At 45.8% G+C, this 27,603-nt stretch overlaps 3 protein-coding genes across 3 annotated transcripts in view; 2 read left to right on the top strand and 1 right to left on the bottom strand.

The window, feature by feature from the left end:
• Nucleotides 1-2,872, bottom strand: part of CDS2 (CDP-diacylglycerol synthase 2) — a 42,364-nt gene extending 39,492 nt beyond the window's left edge. The window contains exon 1 of the mRNA XM_053401353.1: nucleotides 2,665-2,872. Within this exon, the coding sequence (XP_053257328.1) occupies nucleotides 2,665-2,730 (66 nt within the window). The 5' untranslated portion in view covers nucleotides 2,731-2,872. The remainder of the gene's footprint in view (nucleotides 1-2,664) is intronic.
• Nucleotides 2,873-5,790: 2,918 nt separating this feature from the next.
• Nucleotides 5,791-9,813, top strand: PCNA (proliferating cell nuclear antigen). Its single transcript, XM_053401354.1, has 6 exons — nucleotides 5,791-6,110; nucleotides 7,302-7,399; nucleotides 8,267-8,334; nucleotides 8,726-8,920; nucleotides 9,119-9,242; nucleotides 9,340-9,813. The coding sequence occupies exons 1-6, from the start codon at nucleotides 5,890-5,892 to the stop codon at nucleotides 9,417-9,419; spliced, it is 786 nt and encodes a 261-aa protein (XP_053257329.1). The 5' UTR covers nucleotides 5,791-5,889; the 3' UTR covers nucleotides 9,420-9,813.
• A 3,184-nt stretch (nucleotides 9,814-12,997) lies between these two features.
• Nucleotides 12,998-26,675, top strand: TMEM230 (transmembrane protein 230). Its single transcript, XM_053401355.1, has 4 exons — nucleotides 12,998-13,121; nucleotides 18,998-19,125; nucleotides 22,380-22,502; nucleotides 25,165-26,675. The coding sequence occupies exons 2-4, from the start codon at nucleotides 19,030-19,032 to the stop codon at nucleotides 25,303-25,305; spliced, it is 360 nt and encodes a 119-aa protein (XP_053257330.1). The 5' UTR covers nucleotides 12,998-13,121; nucleotides 18,998-19,029; the 3' UTR covers nucleotides 25,306-26,675.
• The last annotated feature ends 928 nt before the right edge of the window (nucleotides 26,676-27,603 follow it).

The following is a 27,603-nucleotide window of genomic DNA, read 5'->3' as shown; positions in this document are numbered from 1 at the left end:
CTTCCTCGGGATCACACACTTCTTGGCTGCACTGGTGCAGTTGGGTTACTTGCAACACTGCAGGTAAGACCGGCCCTGAGCAAAGAGCATCCCCAGCCAGGGGAGGAATCATGACACAGGCTTGTATCCAACGCTAGTCCTACTCAGAGTAGGCAGCTCAAAACCACTGAACATAAACTCAGTCACATCCATTAGCTTCAACAGGTCTACCTTGAGTAGGACTAGCACTGGATACAACACATTATGTCCAGTCCTACACATGTTTACTCTGAATACAGTGGTACCTCGGGTTAAGTACTTAATTCATTCCGGAGGTCTGTTCTTAACCTGAAACTGTCCTTAACCTGAAGCACCACTTTAGCTAATGGGGCCTCCCGCTGCCGCCGCACTGCCAGAGCACGGTTTCTGTTCTCATCCTGAAGCAAAGCTCTTAACCTGAGTGTATGTAAATAAAGTGTATGTAATAAAGTGTATGTAACCTGAAGCATATGTAACCCGAGGTAACACTGTAAACCACGGCAATCAGTATAGATTACTCTTCATAGAACTGCAGGGAAGGGAGGCCTCTGGCTCAGGCTGAAATCACACAATAACTTTTACATCACATTCTTTCCCTTGGTGAATTGTGAGCAGAGCTACTGTTCCCAGCAACCCTTAGCAAACTACAGTGCCCAGAATTCCTTGCGGCTGCAGTGTGTGTGTGTGTGTGTGTGTGTGTGTGCGCGCACACACACACACACACACACACACACACGCTTTAAAGGTATGCAGGCTCAGTAGTAAAAAACGCAAGAGTCCCAACTTATTCTGTTCCGGAAGTCCGTTCTTAAACCAAAACCGTTCTTAAACCGAGGCGTGTTTTCCCAAATGAGGCCTCCTGCCACCAGTGCCCTTCCACCGTTCGGATTCTGTTCTTAGACCGAGGTAAAGTTTGTAAACCGGGACACTACTTCTGGTTTTGTGGAGTTTGTAAACCAAATCATTCTTAAACCGGACTGTTCTTAAACCGAGGTACCACTGTTCACTAGAGCATCTCCAGGCAAGCCTCTCAAACCTAGACGAGCAAGGCCAGTCCTTGGAGTCAAACTTTTCAGACCAGACCTTTAGCCCTTGGACTCACTTCTTACACCACAAGTCAAGCTGTGACCTAGTGGAGGGGTGTAACCTATCTTTAGAAAGCTGAGGTGTTCTTAAACAGGTTTCTTAAACAGGCCCAGGGTTTCCATTTAGGCCACGAAAAAGTTGTGGGTCTGTCAGGAACATCTCTACTTGGCCCTACAGTTGATGTGTTTTCCTGACGACTGACACAAAAGCCATCTTCACCAGACCAGATTACTAAATACACTAAACATCTCCCAGTTTGGGGCCATAATTTTCATAGTATGGCACTGGTGATGTCCCCCCCCCCCCAAGGCCGACCATTTAAAAGGGGCTCTTCCTAGCAACCAGCTCTAGAGTGACTCTCCTAAAATGGCACTTTTAGGCCATGATGCCAGCAGTGAAGGGAAAAAATGTTCAGTGAGTGGTTTCTGAAACCGGGGAGTTTGAGAATTGGCGGTGTAGATGATAATGCGCTGAAAGTCTGACTCAATATAAAACCAGTAGTGTTTGTAGATGTGTGCATGTTCTTGTTTTTTTTTCCTTTTTGTGTTTTGTTTTTCTTTCTTGTTTGTATAGTTTTATTTTGGATTCAATGTTTGTAATTTTTGTTGTAATTTTGCATTGGGGGGAAAAACAACAACCAGTAGTGCTTAAGAGTGCTGGACTAGCCCCTGGGACCATGGGTTCAAATCCCCACTCACCAATGAAGCTCACTGGGTGACCTTGAGCCAGTAGCTGCCTCTCAACCTGGTGTTTATATATCACCTTGCCCTCAAAAACCATTTAAACCATGAACAGGTTAGCAATGGGAACTGAAAGCATGGCAAATGTTGAGCAAAACACACAGATGACCACACGCTGCTCAGACATTTAAATTTCCCAATATATTGCATTGGTTCATGGCATGTGGCATGAAAACTTCATCTCAAAATGGAACAATGTGCATTTGAGCTCTCCATGTTTCTAGCCCTCATGAACTGTAAACAGAAGCTCCTGGGGTGGCGAAAACGTGGAAAAATTCAGACCACTTTTGCATGCACATACACACACACGCAGTATATATACACACATATGTACAATCATCAAGTTTTCCTCGAGGCCTTGACACAAGTTTGGCGAGAGCAGCAGCTTCCAAGGGGCTTGGCGTTTGTCACATTGCACAGCAGCTCCGCCAAACCGAAGGCACGCCTGTTTGCACGGCCCTCGCCCATCCCCGGGGACACCGATCTCGGAAGCTGCTGAACGCACGATGAAGGCTAAAGCATCCGTTATCCTACGCACGTTATTTTTAAACTTATAAGCATTCCCGAGGGGAGAAGCGGGCAAGAAGGAAGGACCCCCCGGCCCTCCTCGTTACAAAACAACTCCTCAGCATTGCAACAATAGGAAGCAGGAGCAGCGCCCCCTCCGCGAGGAGGCAGCTCTCCCCTCCGCACGAGACACGCGTCAGCGCTGCACCCCCGGAGGCTACTCGTGCAAGCTTAGTAAGCGGCGCCGTGCGCGGCCGGGATCCTATGCCGAAGCGCGTCCCACCCACTGCCGCCGTGCCGCCAGCCCGCTCACCTTCCCCTCCGAGTCCTGCTGCTGCCCGTCGGCATCCCGGCCCAGCCTCTGCCGGAGCTCGCTCATCTTGCACTCCCCTTGCGGCTCCTCCACCCTCGCCTTCCGCTCCGCTTTGCACCGCGCAGTGAAGCAGCAGCAACAGCAGCAGCAGCAGCGAGCGCAGCGCGAGCCGCCCAGCGAGATGGCCGGGCCCGGGGATTGAGGCGGGGCCAAGGCGGCCGGGCCAATAGGAAGCTCCCGTTCGCTCTTCTACGCATAGATCTTTCAATTAAAAAAAAAATCTAAAAGGGTAGAGGGACGACTCCATTATAGGGAGGTGCAACTTCCTGGTTTCTTCAGGCGCTATTTCGTTTCTGTCTCCCAGAGACGAGCGCACCTTTGGGAATGAAGTCAACCCGCTGGGAAGTTACAGCGCCTGCTGTGGTTGTAGAGACCGATAGGGAGAGACATGTTTGGTTGCAGCTGGGGCAGATAAAGGCATCAGGCTGTGCTGCTCAGATGTTTGCTTCAGTCTCCTCCCAACAGTCATTCATTCACCGGTCCCTGCTGTGGAGTGGATACACGACCCATCTATCTCCAGGCACTGCGGTCATCTGCAAGGGATTCCCACATGGTGGGGTTGATGTCACCAGCCTTCACGTTATGTTTGCAGATATCTCTGTAACACAGAGTTTGCCAACTGGCCTGGTACCTGAAGGAAGCTCCCTGTAGAAGAAGAAGAGAAGAGTTTGGATTTGATATCCTGCTTTATCACTACCCAAAGGAGCCTTAAAGCGGCTAACATTCTCCTTTCCCTTCCTCCCCCACAACAAACACTCTGTGAGGTGAGTGGGGCTGAGAGACTTCAGAGAAGTGTGACTAGCCCAAGGTCACCCAGCAGCTGCATGTGGAGGAGCGGGGAAGTGAACCCGGCTCACCAGATTACGAGTCTACCGCTCTTAACCACTACACCACACCAGCATGCTGGCAATGTGGGCTTGGGAGAGCATATCTTTCTTTGAGACATGTGATGCCCCAAACCTTCCTGAAACAGCGTGCACTGAGGTGTTGCTTCTGACGGGTGTCAGTTGCCCATGACTCACTTCCATAAAGCAGTGCGCTCAACACACAAGCCTGGTAGACCATCTTGGTATTGGTCATTAGCATCACATTCTCCCAGACATTGCTGGACTACACCTCCCATCATCCCTGATCACTGGCTATGCTATCTGGGGCTGATGGGAGTTATAGTCCAGAAACATCTGGAGGGCCACAGGTTGTGCACCCCTGGGTTAGAGTGTTGGACTGTGACCTGGGAGAAACCAAGGTTGGAATCCTCATGGCCATAAAGCTCACTGGGTGACCTTGCGCCAGTTACTGTCTCTTAGTCTAGCCTACCTCACAAGGTTGTTGTGAGGATAAGGTAAGAAGGAGAACTATTTATGCTCTCCAGAGCTCCTGGGAGGAAAGGAGGGGTATAAATGCAACAAAAGACAGTGGTGCCTCAGGTTAAGTACTTAATTCGTTCCGGAGGTCTGTTCTTAACCTGAAACTGTTCTGAACCTGAAGCACCACTTTAGCTAATGGGGCCTCCTGCTGCCGCCACGCCGCCGGAGCACGATTTCTGTTCTCATCCTGAAACAAAGTTCTTAACCTGAAGCACTATTTCTGGGTTAGCAGAGTCTGTAACCTGAAGTGTATGTAACCTGAGGTACCACTGTAATAACTAAACCTCAGCTGCGCTGTAATCCTGAATGTCTATGGACATTCTATGGAACGCTGCAGGAGAAGACGCACAAAGCTAACTCGGAAGCTGCCGCGCGCCGTGCGACTCTTCCTCTTCTGAATGCATGCTCTTGCTGCCACTTTCCTAAGCCTCCTCTAACCCCGCCCCGCTGATACCCGGATGTGGGTGCTTCTCCGCTGCCTGCCTGCGCTGGGCTGATTGCCTTTGCAAAGGCTGCCACCAGCAGTGCACCTTCCTCCTCTCACCTGCCTTGGCAACTGGCCTCTTCGGCTGCAGCAGCCTCCCTTAACATAGACTGTGCCTGCTCAAGCGTTCTGACTAAGTGATGATTGGTGAAACATGCATCGCACGGTAAAGAGCCAGGAGATTGCCAATGGTGGACAATAACTAACCTGGCGGCCGCTAGTAACATTAAAATTATTGTGTATTGGAGGGATTGGCATCGCTCTCCAATGAGAGAACAGCTAAGAGGGGTCAGGAAGCATGTTTTGCTGAGTAGTATTTGATATTTTAAAAAAGCAAAATTAGTTAACCACCTTGCATTCCCGCCACATATGCAGAAACGAGCCTCACTCCCCACATTTTCTTCAGCAGTAAAGGGGCATGGACTCCATCGCTTGGTAAAGTCTCTCGAGAGTCCAGTGCAATCTCAAAACAATTTTGAGAGTGGGCTCCTGGATCCTGGTTGACACAGGCTTTAAGGAAAGCTTCGTCCAGAGACCATTCCAGAGTGTTTCATCAATGGTTCTTTGTAGGTCGGCTTTACAAATCGTTGTGAAAAACAATTTAATGCGATGGGGGAAACCAGTTTTTTCCTACCAGTTTTACCCAGGCTTTCACATCTCTATGCAGAAATATATATATTATTTTATTTATTTATTCATATTTTATTTATTTCATAATATTTATACGCTGCTTGATGGTTTCCTTTTTTCCTTAAACCCCTCAAAGTGGTTTCCAATATGTGAATAAAATCGCAGCAAGTCAACACGAGCGCACGCCCCTCCGCCGGCCAGGCATCCTGCGCCGAGGCACGGACAAGCCGGGGCAAAGCGCACAGGGAAACTGGAGCTCCCGCCCCCTTCTCCTCCTCCTCCCTCTAATTGGCCGATTAAGGGAGGACGGACCACCTCCTGTGAAATGCGATTGGCTCATCCGCTTAACGACGTCACCGCGGATCTCCCGCTCAAAAGCACTTGTTCGCGGGCGAACTCGTGGGGGCGTTGCACAGGCGGCGCGTGCGCGCCGGAGCTCCTTTCGCGCCCGCCTTCCGTTTGCAGGGATGCTCGGGATTGGCCTACGGCGGAAGAGCGGCTGGTTAGAGGGCGGGGCCAAGCTCGGGTGGGCGGAGCATAGCGCGTGTGGGCGGGGGAGGTATAAAAGCGGCCGTCCGGGACCCGCCGGCGCCAAACTGCGTTCGCCTTCCTTTGCGCTCGCTGCTTTTGCTGGGAGGGCGCGCGCGCTTCTTTGCCTCTCCGTCTTCTTCCGCCGCCGGCGAGATGTTCGAGGCTCGGCTCATCCAGGGCTCCGTCCTGAAGAAGGTGCTGGAGGCCCTCAAGGACCTCATCACCGAGGCCTGCTGGGACCTGGGCTCGGGCGGCATCAGCCTGCAGAGCATGGACTCCTCGCACGTCTCCCTGGTGCAGCTCACGCTCCGCTCCGAGGGCTTCGACACCTACCGCTGCGACCGGAACATCGCCATGGGGGTCAACCTCACCAGGTGAAGCGGGGCGGCCGGGGAAGAGAAGCGCCGCGCCTGTCTGACGGACGGCCGTCCCTCCCTTCCTTCACGAGGAGGATGGCGGCGGCGAAAAAGGCGGGAGTTTCCCTCACACAGGGGCGCTGTTAGGCTTAGGCCGCTGCGCTCCAGCCCCGCGCGCCAAATCCTCTCAGGCGGCGGCGTCGCCGGTCGCGTGACGTGTAATAGAAGCGTCCCGCCATTCTTGACATTGGCGGGAAAAGCGCGCGGGAAGGGGAGGGGTCTGCCTCTGTTAAAAAAAGGGGGGGAAGCCGTTTGGCGCGCGCTGGAATCTCGGAGCGGATTGGCTGGTTCCGTCCTCAAACCTTTTTAGCTTTTCCCTGATTGGTTGATGCGGCCTGTCGTGGGGCGTGGCTTGTTCCCCCTCTAGTTAATACAGGCGGGCGTATCCTGCTGCTGCTGCTCCTTGAAAAGGGATTTGGCGGGACCTCGTGGTCCTTTAATGGTCGCGAATGAGGCCACCTTCTCCAGAAGGCCGCAGGCCTCTTCGTTGCCGGCAATGAGGCTCGTGGCCCGTTAAAATTTGACTGGCGCGCTTGCCATACTTTTTTTCTCCTGCCCCTGAGTGGCACCCCCCCCCCCATTGGCAGCACCTAAGTGGGCAAATACAGTGGTACCTCAGGTTACATACGCTTCAGGTTACAGACTGTGCTAACCCAGAAATAGTGCTTCAGGTTAAGAACTTTGCTTCAGGATGAGAACAGAAATTGTGTTCCGGCGGCAGCAGGAGGCCCCATTAGCTAAAGTGGTGCTTCAGGTTAAGAATAGTTTCAGGTTAAGAACGGACCTCTGGAACGAATTAAGTACTTAACCCGAGGTACCACTGTATTCAAGTAGGTTTGCATCTGGCTTGTTGGTGTTCCCTGTTTTACAATGTGGATGAAACAAAAATCTGGCACAAAAGGCGATTGCTATTGATTCAGATACATATAAAGTAACGTATACATATACATGCTCTTGACTGGGACGTCCTTGCCTGATATTCACACAAATCTGAAAACAACCATCTCATAGTGGTGTGATGCTTCTTGCTGGTGTTTTGGCGTGAGCAGTCATTCCCTTCATTCCCCTTTGTAAGTTCTTAATATGCTTCCACTGGAAATGCTTTCTTAAGATGATAAGAATATGTCCTTTTTTTTCTTTCTTTCCTAGTATGTCCAAAATACTGAAGTGCGCAGGTAATGATGATATCATCACCCTGAGAGCAGAAGACAGTGCAGATACACTGGTTTTGGTGTTTGAGACACCAAGTAAGTAACTGAAACTTCACGGATGCCAAGTAGCTAAGTTATGATCTGGAGGTTATATTTATTTAGGGCACTTGCCCAAATCAGACGGCTCTTGAGTTGACTTATTGCTCAGGCTAATGGGAAATTGTGATGTTTCTCTTTGCTTCTGAACACTTGCAGAGAGTGCCTCTGTGTCAGTTTGCAGCCATGCAAAGAGAGAGAGAGATGAGAGACATTAACAAAGCTGACTTGCAGGATTGCTTCCTTTCTTCCTGAGACAATGTAAGCTGCTAAGTGCCCCACAAAAAAATGAAGCAGGCTCTTCACAGCCATCCCTGTCCCAGTGTCCATGCATGCAGAATGATCCCACAGAAACTTGTGCAAGTGTCTGCTGCAAATATGTTTTGTTTTAAACTTCTAATTCTGGAGCTGGCCAAGAAGATGTAACTTCAGCTTCCTAGAAGCTCGTTAACTAACAAGGATGGCTACTTGATGATTATCTGAGCAAATTAGTTGCCTCTGCCATAAAATTCTTGCTTACCTGAACTACCTAAGCTAGTTTAGCATCACAGATGAAGTGATCGTAATTTCTTGAAAAAGTAGATTCCTGGCATGTACGCGTGCACACAAAACTTGTTAGAATTGTCACCACTGAAAAACTATAGAAGCACCAGAAGCAAAATCGACATGAATTCTGCTAGTAACACTATAGAAGGAGCCTTGTGGTCTTGTCACTGGGTTTTACATCTGTCTCTCCTTGGAAAGAAGGTTTTAAAATATTATGGGAAAGGTTGGCCAGTAAGCACTTCCTGCTATTTCAGCTGAGGAGCTTTCTTAAGTTAAGCGTCATAATTATATACTTGACTAATACTCCCATTTTCTCCTTAGATCAAGAGAAGGTGTCTGACTATGAAATGAAATTAATGGACTTGGACGTAGAACAGCTTGGAATTCCAGTAAGTGCACTTTTGATTCAAATTTATTGTAATTAACTGAGCTTAAATATAAGCTTGTGCTGTAAAAATAGTTAACAAAACTATTCCCAGCTACAGAACTACATTGTTTAAGCAAGCATTTGTTGGAATATATTATTTCCATCTTCATGAATAATTTCCATCTGATTGCATAAGAAATTGTTAAACTGAATTGAAGGAGACTTGCAAGGAGGATTGAAGTGAGTGGTTATTATTTTTTTCATAGGAAGGCACATTTTTATTGCTCGTCTGATCTTAATGAATAACAGAACTATTTATTTATGTTTTGCTTTAGTGAATATTTTGGTTTGAATTGCTCCTGCAAACATTGTGAAAATGCTGCTCAAAGTAAGATGCTGTGTTTCTCTTTCAGGAACAAGAGTACAGCTGTGTGGTGAAAATGCCTTCTGGTGAATTTGCTCGCATCTGCAGAGATCTTAGCCACATTGGAGATGCTGTTGTAATCTCTTGTGCAAAAGACGGTGTTAAATTTTCTGCTACTGGAGAGCTAGGAAGCGGAAATATAAAACTGTCACAAACCAGTGATGTGGATAAAGAGGAAGAATCTGTAAGTTGGTGAAGTTTTAACTGCAGGTTGTAGAGATGTTAATTGTCCTTTACTATCTCTTCTCTCTCCTCCATAAACTTGCAGAACAGTTTGCCTACCTTGCTTGTGATAAAGCTGTTTCTAATGCAGTTGTTAAGCTTGTTGGACTTCTAAAACAGTGCGCTATAGAATATTTAATTCAAATTTAATTTGTTGCAGGTTACAATAGAGATGAATGAGGCAGTCCAGCTGACTTTTGCTTTGAGATACTTGAACTTCTTCACCAAAGCCACACCATTGTCTTCTACAGTTACCCTCAGTATGTCTGCAGGTGTCCCACTAGGTAAGTTTCATTAGGAAGCTGTCTCTGCAAACTAATTTGCTTTGAACTTTGGTTTCAATTTAAATCAAACTAACTTTTGTTTCTTGGTCTCTTGCAGTTGTTGAATATAAGATAGCAGACATGGGACATTTGAAATATTATTTGGCTCCAAAGATTGAAGATCAAGAAGAATCTTAAGAATTTGGTGGAAAGAAATCAGGGTTTTGTGAAATAAGAACCTCTGCTGGAAGCCTGTTCACCATTCCGTCTTGGTGCATGGAATTATCATATATGCACTTAGGTCCAATTGTAGATATCTCTGTGTAAATACTTTTTTCACTTGTTTTGAAAATTCCTCCCTCTCCCTCCCCATATCTTTTATACCTTGTTTTTATAGCTAACCCTTTACTCCAGGAAAGGGAGTACAGTATTTAAAAAGACAAGGAGGTTCTGTGGCAATCTCTTCAAAGTGAGGCTGCTGTTCGATTTCTAAAAGTAGTAATGATAGAAGAAATTGGATTTTAATTATTTGTCTTGAAGCAGGAGACCTTGGAGCTGAAAACTTGTCAATAAAGAATATTCAGTTTGTTAACTTGCGTCTGCCTGGCTTTCAACAGAGAGAGGGAGGGAGTTTAAGGAGGCTTAAAGCTGTGTCTGGTTCCATGTTTTGGTGGAGTGGGGCAGGGGGGTGGGTTACCCAAGATCTGGTCCTGGGAAGCAGTGCCATTTTAATTTGTTACATGTCCAGAGGTGCTGTGCTGTATATGCCAGGTCATTATGGGATGAGCAGTTTTCACCAGTGCAGGCAGTGATGACAGCCCATTCCTATCTAGCCGGTGAAGTCTTACCTGCATACTTAGAGGTTTTGAGGTCAATGTATGAATCTTGGGTGCCTGTGTTGTGTTTTGTTTTGTTTAATGATTCTAATGTTTGAAGGCCAAGTGTGGTAGCTGGATCACTGATTTTGTCCCCATTTCCAAGTTTAGAAAGCAAGTTAACGCAACAATCACTCAGCCACAGTGCTGAAACATAGCCTACTTTGTCCTGGATTTACAGTATGGCAATATTTTATCCAAAAAAATCTAGCATGCTGCCACTTTGCTATAGCCTGCCAGTGGCATTTCCACAAATTCCAAATGTATGTGTGAGCCATGCTCCAGAATGGTTTCAAGACAACTTATTGCTTGTCTTTCTGAACTTTTGAATGTGCCTTGTTAATTGATACCTGTAGCTTAAACATTCCCTGAATGCTTTTTTAAAAAAACAACAAAACCGTTCTATCACTTTTCCTTCGAAGAGCTCATGGTGGTGTTCATGGCTCTTTTCCCCCCTCTCCATTTTATTCTTAAACCCTCTTAAGAGGCAGCGACTGGCCCAAGATCAACCCAGTGAGTTTTGTGCTGAGTGGGGATTTGAACCTAAGTCTCGCAGTTCCTAGTCCAGCACTGCCCACATCTCTTATCTGTCCTTCACCATAATGTTGCAGGGTGGGTGACAGCAGCAAAAACTACTGCTTGAAATAAAACCAACTATATTCAACAATCCTCAGGTTTAACTTATGGTGCTGAAAATAATTGGCTTTAATTGGACCGCAACCTTATACTCAAAGCTGTGGGATAGCCAACACCAGAGGGCTAGATGTGTTGCTGTGCAGTGGATGTTAAGTGGACGTTGTGAACTTAACCACAGGCCTCAACAAGTTGAAGTATCTCAAAATTCATCAGCCATGGCAGCTACAGGGAATATGGGAACTCTCTGCTAGCTGTGCAGTGTCTTTAAAAGCCTTGGGAAAGGATCTCCCTCCATCTCCTGAAGCAATTTGTTTCACTTGAAAGAACTGTCTGGAAGCTTTCCTAACATGTAAGAAAAAAGATTCGATTGAATGCATTGGTCCAGGTCTTGCACCCCTGCCCCCGAATAATAATAGAATTGTTCATTGTACTTGTGGCAGTCCTTTAGTTTTTCCAAGCTAAATACGCCCAATTCTTCTTAGACATCTTATGGCTGTCTCCTATCTGCCTCCCTCTGGACGCGTCAATTTTAGATCTGGTCTGCAGAACTAGACACAGGGCTCCCACTCTGGCCTGGTGCAACTCAAGAGTGACTTCAATACTTTCCATGACCTGTGAAGAGTATCACAATGTAAAATTGCATTGGGTTCTGCCTTAAAAACACTGAATCTTAGGCATGCCTACCTGGAAGTCTCACTGAGTTAAATGACACACCTAAAATGCAGGCATAAGGTTGTAATGTTTGTATTTGAAGAACATAAGAAGACCTGGCTAGATCAGGCCAGTGGTTCATCTGGTCCAGTATCCTGTTCTCACAGTGGCCAGCCCACAAGCAGGATGTGAAGATGAGCCCCTCTCTTGTGGCTTCTGGCAACTACCACTCTGAAACTATTCCTTCAAACGGTAGAGCAATAGCCATCATGACTACTAGTACTCCATGCATTTGTCTTTTAAAGCCCTTCAAGTTGGTGGCTATTGCTCCCTTCTGGAGGACAGAATTTCATAGTTTAAAGGTAAAGGTACCCCTGCCCGTAAGGACCAGTCTAGACAGACTCTAGGGTTGCGCGCTCATCTCACTCTAGAGGCCGGGAGCCAGCGCTGTCCGGAGACACTTCCGGGTCACGTGGCCAGCGTGACAAAGCTGCTCCGGCGAACCGGCACCAGAGCAGCACACGGAAACGCCGTTTACCTTCCCGCTATAAGGCGGTACCTATTTACTTGCACTTAAGGGTGCTTTCGAACTGCTAGGTGGGCAGGAGCTGGGACCGAACGACGGGAGCTTACCCCGCCGCGGGGATTCGAACCACCGACCATGCGATCGGCAAGTCCTAGGCACTGAGGTTTTACCCACAGCGCCACCCGCCTCCCTTTTCATAGTTTAACTGCTGCATAAATCAGTCCTATCTGTCATGTAGGGGATTATTTATTGGTCTTTTAAAAATAACCTTATGATGTGGCAGTGTGCTGAGCTGCAGAGACTTCTGGTAAATTACAGAATCAGAATTGTGGAGTTGGATGAGAATTTCATGGGGGAATTTGCAAAAAGCCTTAGTGAAATCAAGATATACTCTACGTCTGGATCCCCCAAGCTCTTACCAAAGAAAAAAATGAAGAGCCCTTGTTTTTTGAATTGGGTTCAGCGGCTGAATTTTAAACAAAAAAATTGAATCATTTACTTATTGCCAACCCTTCACCTTTGAGCCCTCAAGAGTGGCTGGGGAAACCTAGCCAGATAGGCGGGGTATTAATAATAAATTATTATTACAGCACAGTATGGTATCAAAAGCATCTGTAAATACGGAATAATAATAATAATATATTTTTTTTAAAAAATACAGTTACATCATTACAGGTTATTGTATTTTAGTGTTCTGTTGGAAGCCGCCCAGAGTGGCTGGGGAATATTATTATTATTATTATTATTATTATTATTATTATTACAGCGCAATACGGTATCAAAAGCATCCATAAATACGGTATAATAATAATTAAAAATACAGTTACTTCATTACAGGTTATTGTATTTTAGTGTTCTGTTGGAAGCCGCCCAGAGTGGCTGGGGAATAATATTATTATTATTACAGCGCAATACGGTATCAAAAGCATCCATAAATACGGTAGTTCCAAACAGCAGCGCAAACGAGGCGAGGCAAATCCCTGGGCGTGGAGCGCCCCCTTGTGGCGGCCCCCGGCTCAACAGCGCCTGCCGCCCGAGGGCGGGGCCAGCTTCGGCACCGTCCAATCAGACGGAGGCGCCTTGACCCGGAAGCGGCTCTGGCGCGAGGACCGTAAACTTCCGGCCGGGGTGTCGGGGGACAGTCAGCAGAATCGGCGCGACAGAAGCGGGTCTGGCTGCCTCAGGGAGCGGAGAGATGGCGCTGGCCTGCAGGTAGGGAGGGAGGGAGGGCGGGCGGGGAAGGCGCCGGGGAGGGAGGCTGGCCTCGGGGGCCGGCAGTCCTTGGGCCCATGGAGCTCAGGGGGGCGGGCGGGCGGCTTCCTGGCTGAATCCCCACAACAGCCCTGCGAGGTGGGCCAGGCCGAGGGGGTGATTTGAACCCTGTTCCGAAGAGGCGGGGTGAAAGCAAAATGCCCGCCCAGTAGGGGGAGGGAGGAATAATGGGAGGGAAATAAGGATGATAGGTTTCTGGATGTTTTGTTTTAATTTTGTATAAAAAGTTATTTTATTTATATATATATATATATATATATATATATATATGTATATGTATGTATGTATGTATGTATATGTATATGTATTCTTGGGGGGTGTTTTGAATAAACATTCACAAACTTTTTATTAATAGTAATCAGCTAAATAGTTTGAGGATTTATACAACTGTGTAACATGCAGAAAACAGCATTTTTAGAGAAATCAAAGACTGGAACTGAGGGAAGTCGGGGGTGGGGGGGTTCTGTCGGGGGAGGGAGGAAAAATGGGAGGGAAATAAGGATGATAGGTTTCTGGATAATATGTTTTGTTTTAATTTTAAATAAAAAGTTATTACACACACACACACACATACATATATATATATATTTTCTTGGGGGGGTGTTGCTTATTTCTTGGGGAAAAGCTGCTCTTCTTTCATAAGCCATTGTCTGTGCCTGTTTGCATTCTGCATCTGGTTTGCTGATTAAAAACACCCGGATTTGCTAATTAAAAACAGCACCCACAACAAAAATAAATAAATAAATAAAAATCAAAATTCATTTGCTTACTACATTTATACCCGTCCCCCCGTCCCCCCCGGAGCTCAAGGTGACCTACATAGTTCTCCTCATCTTCATTTTATCCCCAAAACAACCTTGTGAGAGTGTGGCCCTGCGTCACCCAGAGAGCTCCGTGGCCGAGGGGGTGATTTGAACCCTGGTCCCAAAGAGGCGGGGTGAAAGCAAAATGCCTGCCCAAGTGGTGCAGAAGCTGTGGGGTTTTTCCTTATTTTCTTGTATCCTGATATTTTAAAACATTGCATCCTAATGTTTTAATGTTGTATCTTAATCTTTTAAATTGCATTTTAATCCACTTGTTTTTATTATTGGTTGTTAGCCACCCTGAGCCCGGTCTTGGCTGGGGAGGGCGGGGTATAAATAAAAAATTATTATTATTATTATTATTATTATTATTAGGGGGGGTGTTGCTTATTTATTGGGGGGAAAGCTGCTCTTCTCCCAGAAGCCACTGTCTGCTCCTGTTTGCATTCTGCATCTGGCGCCAGGATCCTTGATTTGCTGCTTAAAAACAGCATCCACGACATAAATAAATAAAATAAATCAAAACTCACTTGCTTACTACATTTATACCCCCGCCTCCCCCCTACTTAAAAACAGCACCCACAACCAAAATAAATAAATAAAATAAATCAGAATTCACTTGCTTTACTACATTTATACACCCATCTGCCCCCTACTTAAAAACAGCACCCACAACAAAAATAAATAAAATAAATCAAAATTCACTTGCTTACTACATTTATACCCCCGCCTCCCCCTACTTAAAAACAGCACCCACAACCAAAATAACTAAATAAAATAAATCAAAATTCACTTGCTTGCTACATTTATAGCCCCGCCTTCCCCCCAAGGAGCTCAAGGTGACCTACGTAGTTCTCCTCATCTCCATTTTATCCCCAAAACAACCCTGTGAGAGTGTGTGACTGGCCCTGCGTCACCAGAGAGCTTCGGGGCCAAGTGGTGATTTGACCCCTTAGTTTATGCAGATCCTAGTTTGGCACTCTACCCCGATCCTCTCTAGATGTCATTCAAAGCATCTGGGGGCACCAGATTGCAGGAGTGCGTTTTAAAACAATTTAAGGTGCTGAACATCTCAGTAGTGGCGCCTGCCCTGTGGAACGCCCTCCCACCAGATGTCAAAGAGAAAAACAACCACCAGACTTTTAGAAGACATCTGAAGGCAGCCCTGTTTAGGGAAGCTTTTAATGTTTGACAGACTATTGTATTTTAATATTTTGTTGGAAGTGCCCAGAGTGGTTGGGGAAACCCAGCCAGGTGCGTGGGGTATAAATAAATTATTATTATTATTATTATTATTATTATTATTATGTATTATAAATTATTAATTATCATTGGGGGACTTGAGCAGTAGCTCCAAAAGGGCTACTGCTACTGTTGCTGCTGGTGCGTTTGTTTACTATTAAGTTGATGCTTAAAATTGTACATAAAATTATCTAGGTGGCTTGCAGAATAAAAATAATGATTTTAAAAAGGGATAAGAGCAGCTTAAAGCTCCACAAGGGTGAGAACATTTTTGTACATGGAATCCATTTGCTGCCTGGTGTTGCTTAAGTTCTAGGCATCTTTCATTTGTTTCGGCTCGTTGTTTGGAAGCGTGTTTTGCTCCAGTTTTTCTTTCTAAAGTTCCATGCGGTCTTCAGCCATTGACAAAACGATGTAGCTTTGGATGATAATGGTATCTTGATTTCTGTTACTGTTTTTAAAATTGGGTGTAGGCTTATAATTGCAGAAAGAAGTTTAAAAGAACCCCAGTGCATATAGTTTTAGAAGGGGGGCATTTTGGAGCAAGATTTTCCCCAACTGGGGAGAGTGCTCTTGTGCTCGAATCCTGCTTGTGCATTTCCCACAGATATTTGTTTGACCATATGAGAACAGGATGCTGGACTAGATGGACCCCTGTAGGACTGTCTTATGCTCTTAACTTGGCCAGAATAGAAATAACCGAGTTGTTGTGCACTGGAGCAGCAGTGAAAACAGGGGCTGCCTTTTTAAACTGCACTAGGGTGGGGCTGAAGGACCAGAATCACTGGCTTCACCACCCACAAATGACTCTTTGAACTTCTCCTTCCTAGTGTGAACAATAGCAGAAGCTCTGGCAAAGCTTTCCCCTATATTTTGCTGTCTTGAGTCACATAGAGGTGAGGTGCGTAGGCGCATAGTGTTGTGGTTTGGGTCAGACTAGGATCGGCTGCATGCAGATTCTGCATTCCTCTGCCCTGGGAGGTACTTCCAAGGTGCGTTTGGGTGCTAAACTGCTGGTGTGGTGCTCTAAAGGGATTTTGAAAGTGGGCACACTTTTCCAGGAACACCTTTCTGACTCCAAAATGGGACTGAATGGATCAAGCCCTCCAGCTTTCTTAAAGCGTAATTCCAAAAGCAAAGCTCTGTTCACTCCTTAGTGTGACACGGATGACTAGGATAAGTTGATCCAGAGAGAGGGGGAGAGGTGCGGTGGATAGAGTATTAGGACGGGGTCCCCCTCCCAAATTCATCTATGGAAATTGTCAGTTGGTTTGGGGTCACTCACCACCTTCTCTCACGTGACTGTTGAGAGAATAAAAGCACTGCCCTTGGAAGAAAGGCAAAGCCCTTCTATATTTTCATCTTTTTCTTATGTGGATCTGTGTGTGAAATCTGATCTCAAATTAATATTGCAGTGGGTTGGGGGTCACCTTCTCAAGAGACAATGGCCTTTAATACATTGTTCCTAAAGTGAATGTGGACAGTTGTGTTCCATAAATGCACAGTATGAGGAATTAGAATCCAGTGATTAGTAATACTAGTTTGTTTCATGTAGTAATGTCATTTCTGTAGTGCCTTTCAATATACAGTGGTACCTCAGGTTACATACGCTTCAGGTTACAGACTCTGCTAACCCAGAAATGGTGCTTCAGGTTAAGAACTTTGCTTCAGGATGAGAACAGAAATTGTGCTCCGGCAGTGCAGCGGCAGCAGGAGGCCCCATTAGCTAATGTGGTACTTCAGGTTAAGAACAGTTTCAGGTTAAGAACAGACCTCCAGAACGAATTATGTTCTTAACCCAAGGTACCACTGTATGTTTCTGCAGCTGTTAGCCTCCCTGATATAAATTGTGGTTTTCAGAAATAGAACCTATAAAAAGAGAATTAGCCACTTCAGTGCCTTCTAAGAAGCTTAGTTGGTCTCTAAGGTGCTACTTGGAAGGAATTATTTTATTTTGTTTTGACTACGGCAGACCAACACGGCTACCTACCTGTTTCTAGGAAGCTGTCATCTTAGTAGTTTTTTCCGAGTTTTTTTTTAAGCAGGGAGAAATTCGAGCTTTTCCTTAAGCTAGCAGAGTGGAAGCTGGATACCTGACACCACTTGAGATGTTGCTGGCTGCAGAAAAAGGTCCGCTCTGGGTCTGAAATGGCTGGAGTCTCATGGAATCTGTGTGTGTGTGTGTGTGGCAGGGAGTGGTGAGGAGAGGGGACAATGCTGCTTCTCACATTGGAGCAGAATTACTCTTGTGTCTGTAGAGATATAGGACCGTTGTGTAAGTAACTAAAAAATGAAACTGTGTGTGATTGCTTTGAATGATCAAACTGATTTTAAGGTCATATTTGTTACCTCCGTGATCATTGCGGCTGAAGTGGGATTTAAACTGATCTGAGGGCTTCTTGCGCAGTGAGAAAGGGAAATGCTTCGGTTAATGTTGGCTGCCTTAAAGCTACCAGGCTCCATTCACATTGGGGCAAAAGTACTTGAACAAACACCTTCCCTGTGCCTTCCAGATCTTGATTTATTTTTCTTGCTAATTTTGGATGCATTTTAATTATTGCTTTTATGACTTACGTTTAACTACAGTTGTTAGCTTGCATGGATAGCTATCAAGAGGAAGAGTGAGCTAGAAGTAACAAAACAATATATTCTTGATGAGCGTGTTAGCCTAGCCCTGGCCAGAATACCTGATGTATTTTCCCTGTTTATTCAAATGTAATTCTCCTGTTCGCAGGGATTGGGGTGGTGTCAGCTTGTGTTCTGTTAATACAGTGTTTCTTACACTACAATTTCCATTACCCTGACCACTGATCCTGCTAGCTAGGAATGATGGGAGTTATTGTCCAACAACAGCTAGGGACCTAAGTTTGAGAAACTCTGTTTGACACATCAGGAAGAACCTCCTATACACACACACACACAGAGAGAGAGAGAGAGCGCACTGAGGCTGTACTGGCATCAGACGAATGCACTGGGCCAGATGTTTTCACTCCTTGGATGTTTTTGCTCCTTGGAAGCCTTGCCCCGCACCCCGAAAACAAAAGCTGCTGATTCAAGCTCTGTGGATATAGCTTGCAATGTAACTTGCTAATGGCATAAAAACTGCACGGCTTCGATCCCCAGCAGGAAGAAATTACAGGGCTTTATAAAGTCCAGGGTCAAAGTGGTTTGCAGTGTTAAAATAGCACAGCAGGTGGAGGGCTAGGACTTATTCACCCCCAAACCTCCTTGGCCATTTCCCCAGGCGACTGGCTCAGCCATCAGGGCCATTCTGGCTTCTAGTGGCATATCTATGCCAGGAGCAACTCTGGTTTTTAAACAGGATTGTCTGCCCTGCATTCTCCATGCATGCTTTAAAACAACCGCATTTCTACACCTTGTAAGTCCCCATCTATGGCTGAAAGTAGTCCAGACCTTTATGGTCTGAATTTTCTTTGGTTTCCTTTCATTTGAAACCTCTGTGTGACTTAAATTGTGGGCCAATGCAGACGGGGACTTCTCTGTCTGAGGGCTTAAGCTCAAATCCTGCATATGGGTTTCCTGCAGGCATCTGGTTGGCCACTGTGAGAACAGGAGGGTGGACTAGATGGGCCACTGGCCTGATCCAGCACGCTGTTCTTACGGATTAACAATTAAACTAATGCTCAAATGTAAACAAGCCCTTAGTAACATAGGCTGCTTTTCTTTGTTGTCTCAGTTCCTCTCCTGCATTAAAATCCGCTGTTCCTACTCTCTTCCTGTCCCCTCAAGAGCTTTTTCTCTCTCTCCCAGGCTGTAGGTGCTGATGCTTCTTACTGGTAAAGATGCCATCCCGAACTAACCTGGCAGCTTCGATCCCCAGCAGCAAAGTGAAATATTCCAAGCTTGCAAGCACAGATGAAGGCTACATTGACCTTCAGGTAAAATTGGGGGGGGTGGGGGGAGAACCAGGACAGAATGAATACCTTGCATTTCAGAAGCACCACTTGTGTCGTGATCCTCACTTGAGTTCAGATATTCCTTACAAGGTGGCAGTATCCTCCTGCTATTACACGTAGCCATTTACTGGGACTGGAGCATTCTGTATAACCCAAAAGGGTTTTGTACTTTGGGAACTTTAGTGTTAACCCAGTCAACATCTTGGGGTTGCTATTGAAAGGTTAAAGCCCCTATCAATTAAGCAATTCCTGTATGCTTAAGCCTGGCCTCCTTGCTCATTTCCTTCCTTTGCTTTGCTTCTGTGGAGCTGAGAGCTCAGACACGCCTGCCTCTTCCTCCATCCTAAAAGGTTGCATTTCCACGGCAGCTTAGAGGGTGAAAGCGTTAGCAGAGCCTCTTCTGCTGCACCTTCTCTTCTCAAAACTTCAGCGTAAAAGAGACAGCCCACCTGCCTCTCCTGATTCCTCTGCACAGGAGGCTCAGGAGAGTAGAGGGGTAGATGACCCCACCATTGCAAGCCAAGCCAAGATTTGTGGGCACTGGTTCAAATGCACAAAACTGTTCGCGCTGTTCCTTAAGAGTCTAATAATAATAATAATAATAATAATAATAATAAATTTTATTTATACCCCGGCCGGAGCAGGGCTCAGGGTGGCTAACACCAGTAAAATTACAGTAAAATCATAACAGGGGGTGGAAAAACCAATTTAAAATACAGGTTAAAATGCAATTTAAAATGCAGCCTCATTTTAAAAGTAGCCCATAGATCAAAACCATAAGGGGAGGGAAACATAAGGGTCAGACTGAGTCCAAACCAAAGGCCAGACGGAACAGCTCTGTCTTGCAGGCCCTGCGGAAAGATGTCAAGTCCCACACGGCCCTAGTCTCTTGTGACAGAGCATTCCACCAAGTTGGGGCCAGTACTGAAAAGGCCCTGGCCCTAGTTGAGACCAATTTAACCACCTTGCGACCTGGGACCTCCAAAATGTTGTCATTTGTGGACCTTAAGGTCCTCCGCGGGGCATACCAGGAGAGGCAGTCCTGTAGGTAAGATGGGCGAAGGTGGGTTTCTTTCTTTCTTTCTTTCTCTCTCTCTCTCTCTCTTTCTTTCTTTCTTTCTTTCTTTCTTTCTTTCTTTCTTGGGGGTGGGGTGTTGGCTCCAGAGGAAGAAGCTTTCCCAGTAACTCTGCATTTACTATAGATGGGCAACTTCCTCCCTCAAGCATCCTTGTTTGCCAAGACCAGAGGAGGAGATTCAGGTCTAAATGGGGACCTGATCTTTGCAGGTGATAATTTCAGAAAAGGGATGAAAAGCAAGCCAGTCCAAAAGGGAGATATTACATGACCCCAGTCAAGCTGGCAAAAATTTATCACTTGCCCGATAACAAATGTTGGAAATGTAAAGAAACAGAAGGTACATTCTTTTACCTTTGGTGGACGTGCCCAAGGATTAAGGTTTTCTGGGAGATGATATATAATGAATTGAAAAAGGTATTTAAATATACCTTCTCGAAGAAACCAGAGGCCTTTCTTCTGGGCATTGTCGGCCAACAGGTGCTAAAGAAGGACAGAACTTTTTTTATGTATGCCACAACAGCAGCAAGAATACTTATCGCAAAGTATTGGAAGACACAAGACCTACCCACCCTGGAAGAATGGCAGCTGAAGGTGATATGGAATTGGCAGAAATGACCGGCAGAATCCGAGACCAGGGAGAAGAGTCGGTGGAAGAAGATTGGAAGAAATTTAAAGATTATTTACAGAAATATTGCAAAATTAATGAATGTTAGAATGATGTTGGATTGAAAGCTATGTGGTTTTTAGTTATAATACTATAAGGAGTATGAAAAAATGGACTATTAATAAGTAAAAATCTAATGTTACATTATTTTAAGATTAAAGATTAGGACAAGTAAAGAGGGGAAGGATTTGCTGAACTGATAAATTAAACTGGAATACAAAAAGGGAGGTTAGAGGAGGTCCAGAAAATTAAGTAAATGAAAGAATGTAATGGAAAGATGGAACTGTTTTTTTTCTTTTTTCTTTTTCTTTTTTCATTTTGTAAAACTTTAATAAATATTTTATTAAAAAAAACAAAAAAACAAAAACAAAAGGGAGATATGACCATCAGAGTGGAGGTTGGGTTTGGGGGTGAGAGGGCGGCAAACACACCCAGATCGTTTCATGTCTGTTCCAGGGTCGGTTGGGGTTTTCGCTCTTCCTGAGTTTTGTGTGTTTATGAAGATGCATTAAAAGTGGGCCACTTGGAGGCAGCATTGTCACGCTGGCTGGTCGTAACATTAAATCAGACCTGGAATTGCCTGCTATATTGGCTGAACATGCAAAGTAGCTTTGTACTGAAGGCAGGCCGCTGGGCTATCCAGCCCAGGCTGGCAGCATTTATCCCAGGTTTCATACAGAGGAGTTTTCTGTAACATTTGCTCCCTAGGAGGCTTTTCCTTGGAGACCTGGCAATTACCTGTGTCCTTAGGTTATGCTCTTTACCTGTTCTTCTGCCATCACCACCCTCTTGGCAGTGACACTTTCAGCCAGTACAGCAGAGCCCTCCTGGATGGTCGCACTTGTGTTGGGAGAACTCCAGGATAATCGACTCTGAATGCACTCCTTCTGCCAGTGGAAGAAGTTGCTCCCTTTCCCATGCAAGGAGGGTTTTTTATTTTGGGGGGTATTTTTTGCTGGGCAGTGCTAAAAACAGAGTTGATTTGGGCTGCTTAGATGAAGCCTGAAAGCCACCCACCCAATGGCTCCATTGCCTGGTTACATCACTGGCTCTGGAGCACTATTCAACATTTATCTGAAGGAGTTGAGTTCCAACTTGTATCCTCAGGAAAGATTTCCTTCCTCTTCAGCCTCTCCATTGTTTACCTGCAGCTAATGCACATAGCATTTGGGGGGGGGAGCTGTAATTGCCCCTCTCAGTAACCTTGTTTGGGTCTGGCCCAGAGTATGTCTAGCCCACTGTTCTGAAACTCAGTAGAGTTTGATGCTGATGGACTAACCCCGTCCTTGAGGATCATCCAGTGTGTGAACATGCAGGTTCCTCTCATCTGCCGCTGATCAGCCTGACTTCTACACGTTTGTCGTCTACTCCTGCCAAAGCCATCCATGCTGGCAGCTCTAGTGGTTCCATGGAAGTGTGATGATGCTTTCATAACCGGGTTGAAAGTGGCCAGTGATGCTTTTGATGCTGACCTGTCTCTTCTTCCTCCTTTAGTTCAAGAGGAGCCCCCCCAAGATCCCCTACAAGGCCATTGCTCTGGCCACTGTGCTGTTCCTGATTGGCACCCTTCTCATTATCATTGGGGCTCTGCTCCTGGCAGGATACATCAGCAAAGGAGTAAGTGGCTCGGCTCTTCTGCCAGGGCTGACTTGGCCTTGGAACGATCATAAACTGAGATACAAGACATCAAAATTGCATTCTTGTGGAGCTGTACATAGGAGTCATTTATTTTGGATGCAGGATTTGGAAGGGACTTTGGGGGCATGGTAACGGAGGGGCTGCCATTTTGTCTCAGTTTTGACCAGTAGGGTATCTATGTGTGCTTTGAAAAAGTTAGAGTTGGTGACCTGTTACAGCTCTTGCAAATAGTGGCTTCCTCACCCACCAAGAGGTCTCCCATCCTGGGACTAGACTTAGGTATTTATTTCACAAAATTTGTGCATCGCTTAATTGTAAAAAGCAAAAAGACCTCAAAGCAGTTTACAGAAAAGATAAAACCATAAAATTATCAATAGGAAAAATTAACAACAATAAAGTAACAGCACATTGCGTAAATTTCTAAACATCTGGCTAGGCTTGCCTAAACAGGAATGTTCTTAGCAAGCACTGAACAGGGTACAGCGAAGGCAGTTGCCTGGTGTCAATAGGCAGGGGGTTCCGGAGTGTAGGTACTGCCACACTAAAAGATTGAATTTTTACAAATACAAGTAAGGCATTGTGTGGCACTTATAGCAATGCCAGTTCCGCTGATCGAAGCAGCCCAATGGGCACATACAGGGGGAAGGTGATCTTGTAGTTAAACAGGTGTCAAGTTGTTAACTTGCTAGCCTTTAGAAGTTGGTGTGTGTCCTGTTCCTTCAGGCTGTTCCATGGGCCTGACAACAGTTTGGATGTTATGAACTTAAGGTGAAGCAGAGGGGGAATCCAAGTGAGTTTTGCTTCCTTTTCTCACACTTTTTTGAAAGCCCAGAGCTGAGGATGGGCACATTCCACATGTGGAGACATTGCGCCATCCACATTTCCTCATGGAGGAAGGAATTCAGCGGTCTGCTTCAGGCAGTTGAGCACATGAGGAGAGTCCTCTTTCCTGCAACTGACACAGCACTTTGTTCTCACAGTGGCAAACCAGATGCCTCAGTTGAAAGCCAGAAAGCAGCACGTAAGTGCCATGGCATTGACCACACACTGGTGCTGCCCCACCCTCCTTTAGAAGGTCATTGGCTGGTCTTGGGGGTTCTCCCCCTTGCATTTCTCTCATGACATCGGGATCAAGAGCTGGGCTACTTAGTGGCATGGATTTCCAGACAATAAGTCATTTTTTATTTGGGGATGGAGTGAGTGGCTTTTGTCTTTAATAATAATAATAATAATAATAATAATATTTTATTTATATCCCACCCTCCCCAGCTGAAGCCGGACTCAGAGCGGCTAACAACAGTGAAATAATACAGCATTCTAAAATCAATTCATTATAAAATCAGTTCAAATCAAATAGATGGCAACCATTGGGCTAGAGTTCTGTGAAGAATTACCAAAGGAGGGGGTCAGGCTGTGCCTTGGCCAAAGGCCTGGCGGAACAGCTCTGTCTTGCAGGCCCTGCGGAAAGATGTCAAGTCCCTCAGGGCCCTAGTCTCTTGTGACAGAGCGTTCCACCAGATTGGAGCCACAGCCGAAAAAGCCCTGGCTCTGCTTGAGGCCAGCCTAACCTCTCTGTGGCCTGGAATCTCCAAGATGTTTTTGTCTGAAGACCAGTGGGACATACCAGGAAAGGTGGTCCCGTAGGTACGAGGGTCCTAGGCAGTATAGAGTCTGTCCTGAGTCTTTAACTGATCTCTGCATATTGGAATACCCTCACCCCCAAATTCGATTTGGTAGTGACCTTGGATAAAGTTTGTGTTCCTTTCCTTATGTTCCTTATGTGTGTGTTGTTGGAAACTGAAGTAAAGGACACGAGTCAGATGTTGTTCATCAGGTGAGCTATGCATAAGCAAGCTGGCAAGGGAGCAAGCTGCCATCTAGCTCTGTAGAAGCTCCTTTTATTAGCACAATATGCAAAACCAGTCAGATACATTTTGGACTGTGACCTTTAAACATCTTCCAATCCCAAGATTGAGGGGTGGTACAAAATTATTTTGGCACCTGTTTCCACCGCTTCATTTTCCCCTTGAACAATGTGTGACGAAGGAGACAAAAGTCACAGACAGGGCACGGCAGACCACTAAGAGAACAAAGGTTACATAGAGGGCATGATGTTCAGACAGCTGTGGCTTGTCTGTGGGTGGGAGCGTGCTCCGCATCTGAAGGTCATGCGGTCAAACAGCTAAGGCCTGTCTGCGGGTGGAAGTGTGCTCCACACCCGGCGATCATTCCTTCAGGAAACATCCAGGATTACTGAACTCTAGAGTTTGAAATGACCCCAAGGGTCATCTAGTCCAACCCCTTGCAATGCTTTAAGTACTGTACCTGTACCCACTTAAAGTACATTGTGGTTGGGGTGATGTGGGAGGAAGCAAGAAAGGGGGCTGGTGTGAACGGTCCCAGTTTGGACTGGGTAGCCTTCTGCCCCCTCTGGCTTTCACCGACTTAGCACTGGTTTTCCTGTGCAATATTTTGTCAGATGATGGCTGAAACTTTGAACGGGTGAACGGGCCATGGCAGGCAGAACTTTCACATCTCCTCACCTCCGTCTGCACATCTAGCTGCATGTTGCCTGGTATAGAGAAGGCTAGCTGTTCCAGGCCAAGGTATGAAAAAGCCCTTATTCTCTTTTGTTTTCCAGGGAACCGATCGAGCGATCCCTGTCCTGATCATCGGAATCCTAGTCTTCCTTCCTGGCTTCTATCATTTGCGTATTGCGTATTTTGCTTCCAAAGGCTACAGGGGCTATTCCTATGACGACATTCCTGATTTTGATGACTAGAAGATGGCAGAACACAGATTTTTCTTAGGAAGAGAAGTTTTTGCAAGTTTTGCAAAAAAGCAAACCACAAAATGAAAATGGGGGTTTCTGCAGAATTTCCTTTTGATTTAGGGGAGAATGTTGCCACATCATGCAAAACAAATCATGTGAGCAGCTGTCACGGGAAACATGTTTTCTTTGAGATGGGAAGTTATTTCTGGGCAGCAAATGCAGCTGTGCCTCTTAGCCCAGTTCCATATGGAGACACGTGAGCTTAAGGGGGAGGAAGAAACTCGGGTGTTTTTGTTTCGGTTTTTTCTAAGTCTGTTGGTATTTCTTCTGAGTTGACTTTTTATCTAGAGCTGAACATCTGCAAAGCAAGAACTGGAATTAGTTGCTAATGATTGAGTGACCAAGAAATCCGTTCAGGCAGGCAGTCTAGCAATTTGACCTTTTGAGGAGCCGGTCAGAATTTAAGGAAAATAGACGGTGGCTTTTAACACCACCTAGAACACGACATTTTCCAAGAAGCCCAATTACTAGTCCTTGCTGATACTTTGCTAAACTCTTTTGTGAAAACTGTTGTAGAATCCCGAGAGCACAAATCTGGAAGTGGTGTGTAGCTGTCGTGACTCAGGCTGCAAGATACTGCCATTCACTCCTGGGAACTGCCCCCGGGCTGGTTCAACATAAAACTAAGCGATACATAAAAATAGAGAAAAGACTGAAAACCCAGAAAATAAAATCTCCGGCTTGGGGGGGGGGAGAGAAGCATGTCCTCCATGGCATACACACACTGTTTCCTCCGACAAAATATTTCATTTTTGTGGGTGATCCAAAGTACACCAAAGTGGACACACCTCTGTCTGGCTGACCCAGATTAGATCAGTTCCAACCCCTACTAAAGTCTCTTTCCCAGGTACCATGCCAAAAGGTTTCCTATTACATCTCCCCCCCCCCCAGGCAGAATTCAAAAACTGTTGTCAAGTGGGACACAACTATTCAAAGATGCTGTAGTTGTCTGTTCCGTCCACTGTCTAAATCAGCTTTTCTCAAACTGGTGCCCTCTGGACGTTTTGTCTACAGTGTCCATCAGCCCCAGCCAGTCCATGCAAGATTGATGAGAGCTGTAGGACAAAGTACCTGGAGGGCTTCATCTTTTAGCGGAGGCTGGTCTAAATGCTATGCAGTGTTCCTGAACTGTATACATAGAAAAATCCTAGTCTGCGTAACAAGAGTTCCTTTTGTTTTGTCTAAACCTCTGCTTAAGTCTGGATTCCACGCTAGGTTTACACAGCTTTTAGAATGCAAAAGAGGATGTATGCAATGAGATTTTAATTTGTGCTTGCAGAATATGTAATTAATATAAATAAAGAACATACAATATTCTACCTTGATTTAATGTCATCTTCTAAGCAATATGAAGGGTTCTTGATTTTTGTTGATAACACGGCAAGGGGAAATGGAAGAATCGGGGCCACAAAGGAGGGACAGGCCGTTCTGAAGAAATCCCTTCCCCTGACCACTTGACCTACTTTCCAGAGCCTTTATCAGAAACTAGCAAACTTCGCTTCAGGGCTTGACTTTTGAGGAGTTTGAGACACTGGAATCCCTGCGGACAGCCAACACCTGTGACCACAAAACCCTTTTTGGAGATGCTGCCACAGAGAAAAAGTCTAGCTCTATAATAGACCCCCTGCTTTGCATTTCTAGGTAGATCTGGGAAAGATTTTGTAGGTGATAACAGCTTCCTGTGTTCACATCAGCATTCCTCGTGTGTTTCACAATGTGCAATCCTAGCCCTGAGGAACTTACAATCTAAACATTGGCGTAGGAGACGACAGCAGAAAGTAAGGGAGATGCAAGCCAGGGTGGTGGGGAAGAATATTGTTACACGCCACCCCAGTCTCTGAGCAGTGCAACATTCCAGGGGTACTAGGAACACATACCAAGGTCTGTATTTCTTTTTGGAAATGAGGCACAGCGGAGACGGTGGTGTCTTTATGATGTATGGTTTAGTTACACATGTTGTTGTCGTTTAGTCGTGTCCGACTCTTCGTGACCCCATGGACCAGAGCACACCAGGCACCCCTGTCCTCCACTGCTTCCCGCAGCCTGGTCAGACCCATGTTTGTCGCCTCAAGAACACTGTCCAACCATCTCGTCCTCTGTCGTCCCCTTCTCCTTGTGCCCTCCATCTTTCCCAACACCAGGTTCTTTTCCAGGGAGTCTTCTCTTCTCATGAGGTGGCCAAAGTATTGGAGCCTCAGCTTCACGATCTGTCCTTCCAGTGAGCACCCAGGGCTAATGTCCTTAAGA

Source organism: Podarcis raffonei, chromosome 8, assembly GCF_027172205.1.
Source record: "Podarcis raffonei isolate rPodRaf1 chromosome 8, rPodRaf1.pri, whole genome shotgun sequence".
NCBI lineage: Eukaryota > Metazoa > Chordata > Lepidosauria > Squamata > Lacertidae > Podarcis > Podarcis raffonei.
This window is presented reverse-complemented; position numbering and strand designations above follow the sequence as displayed.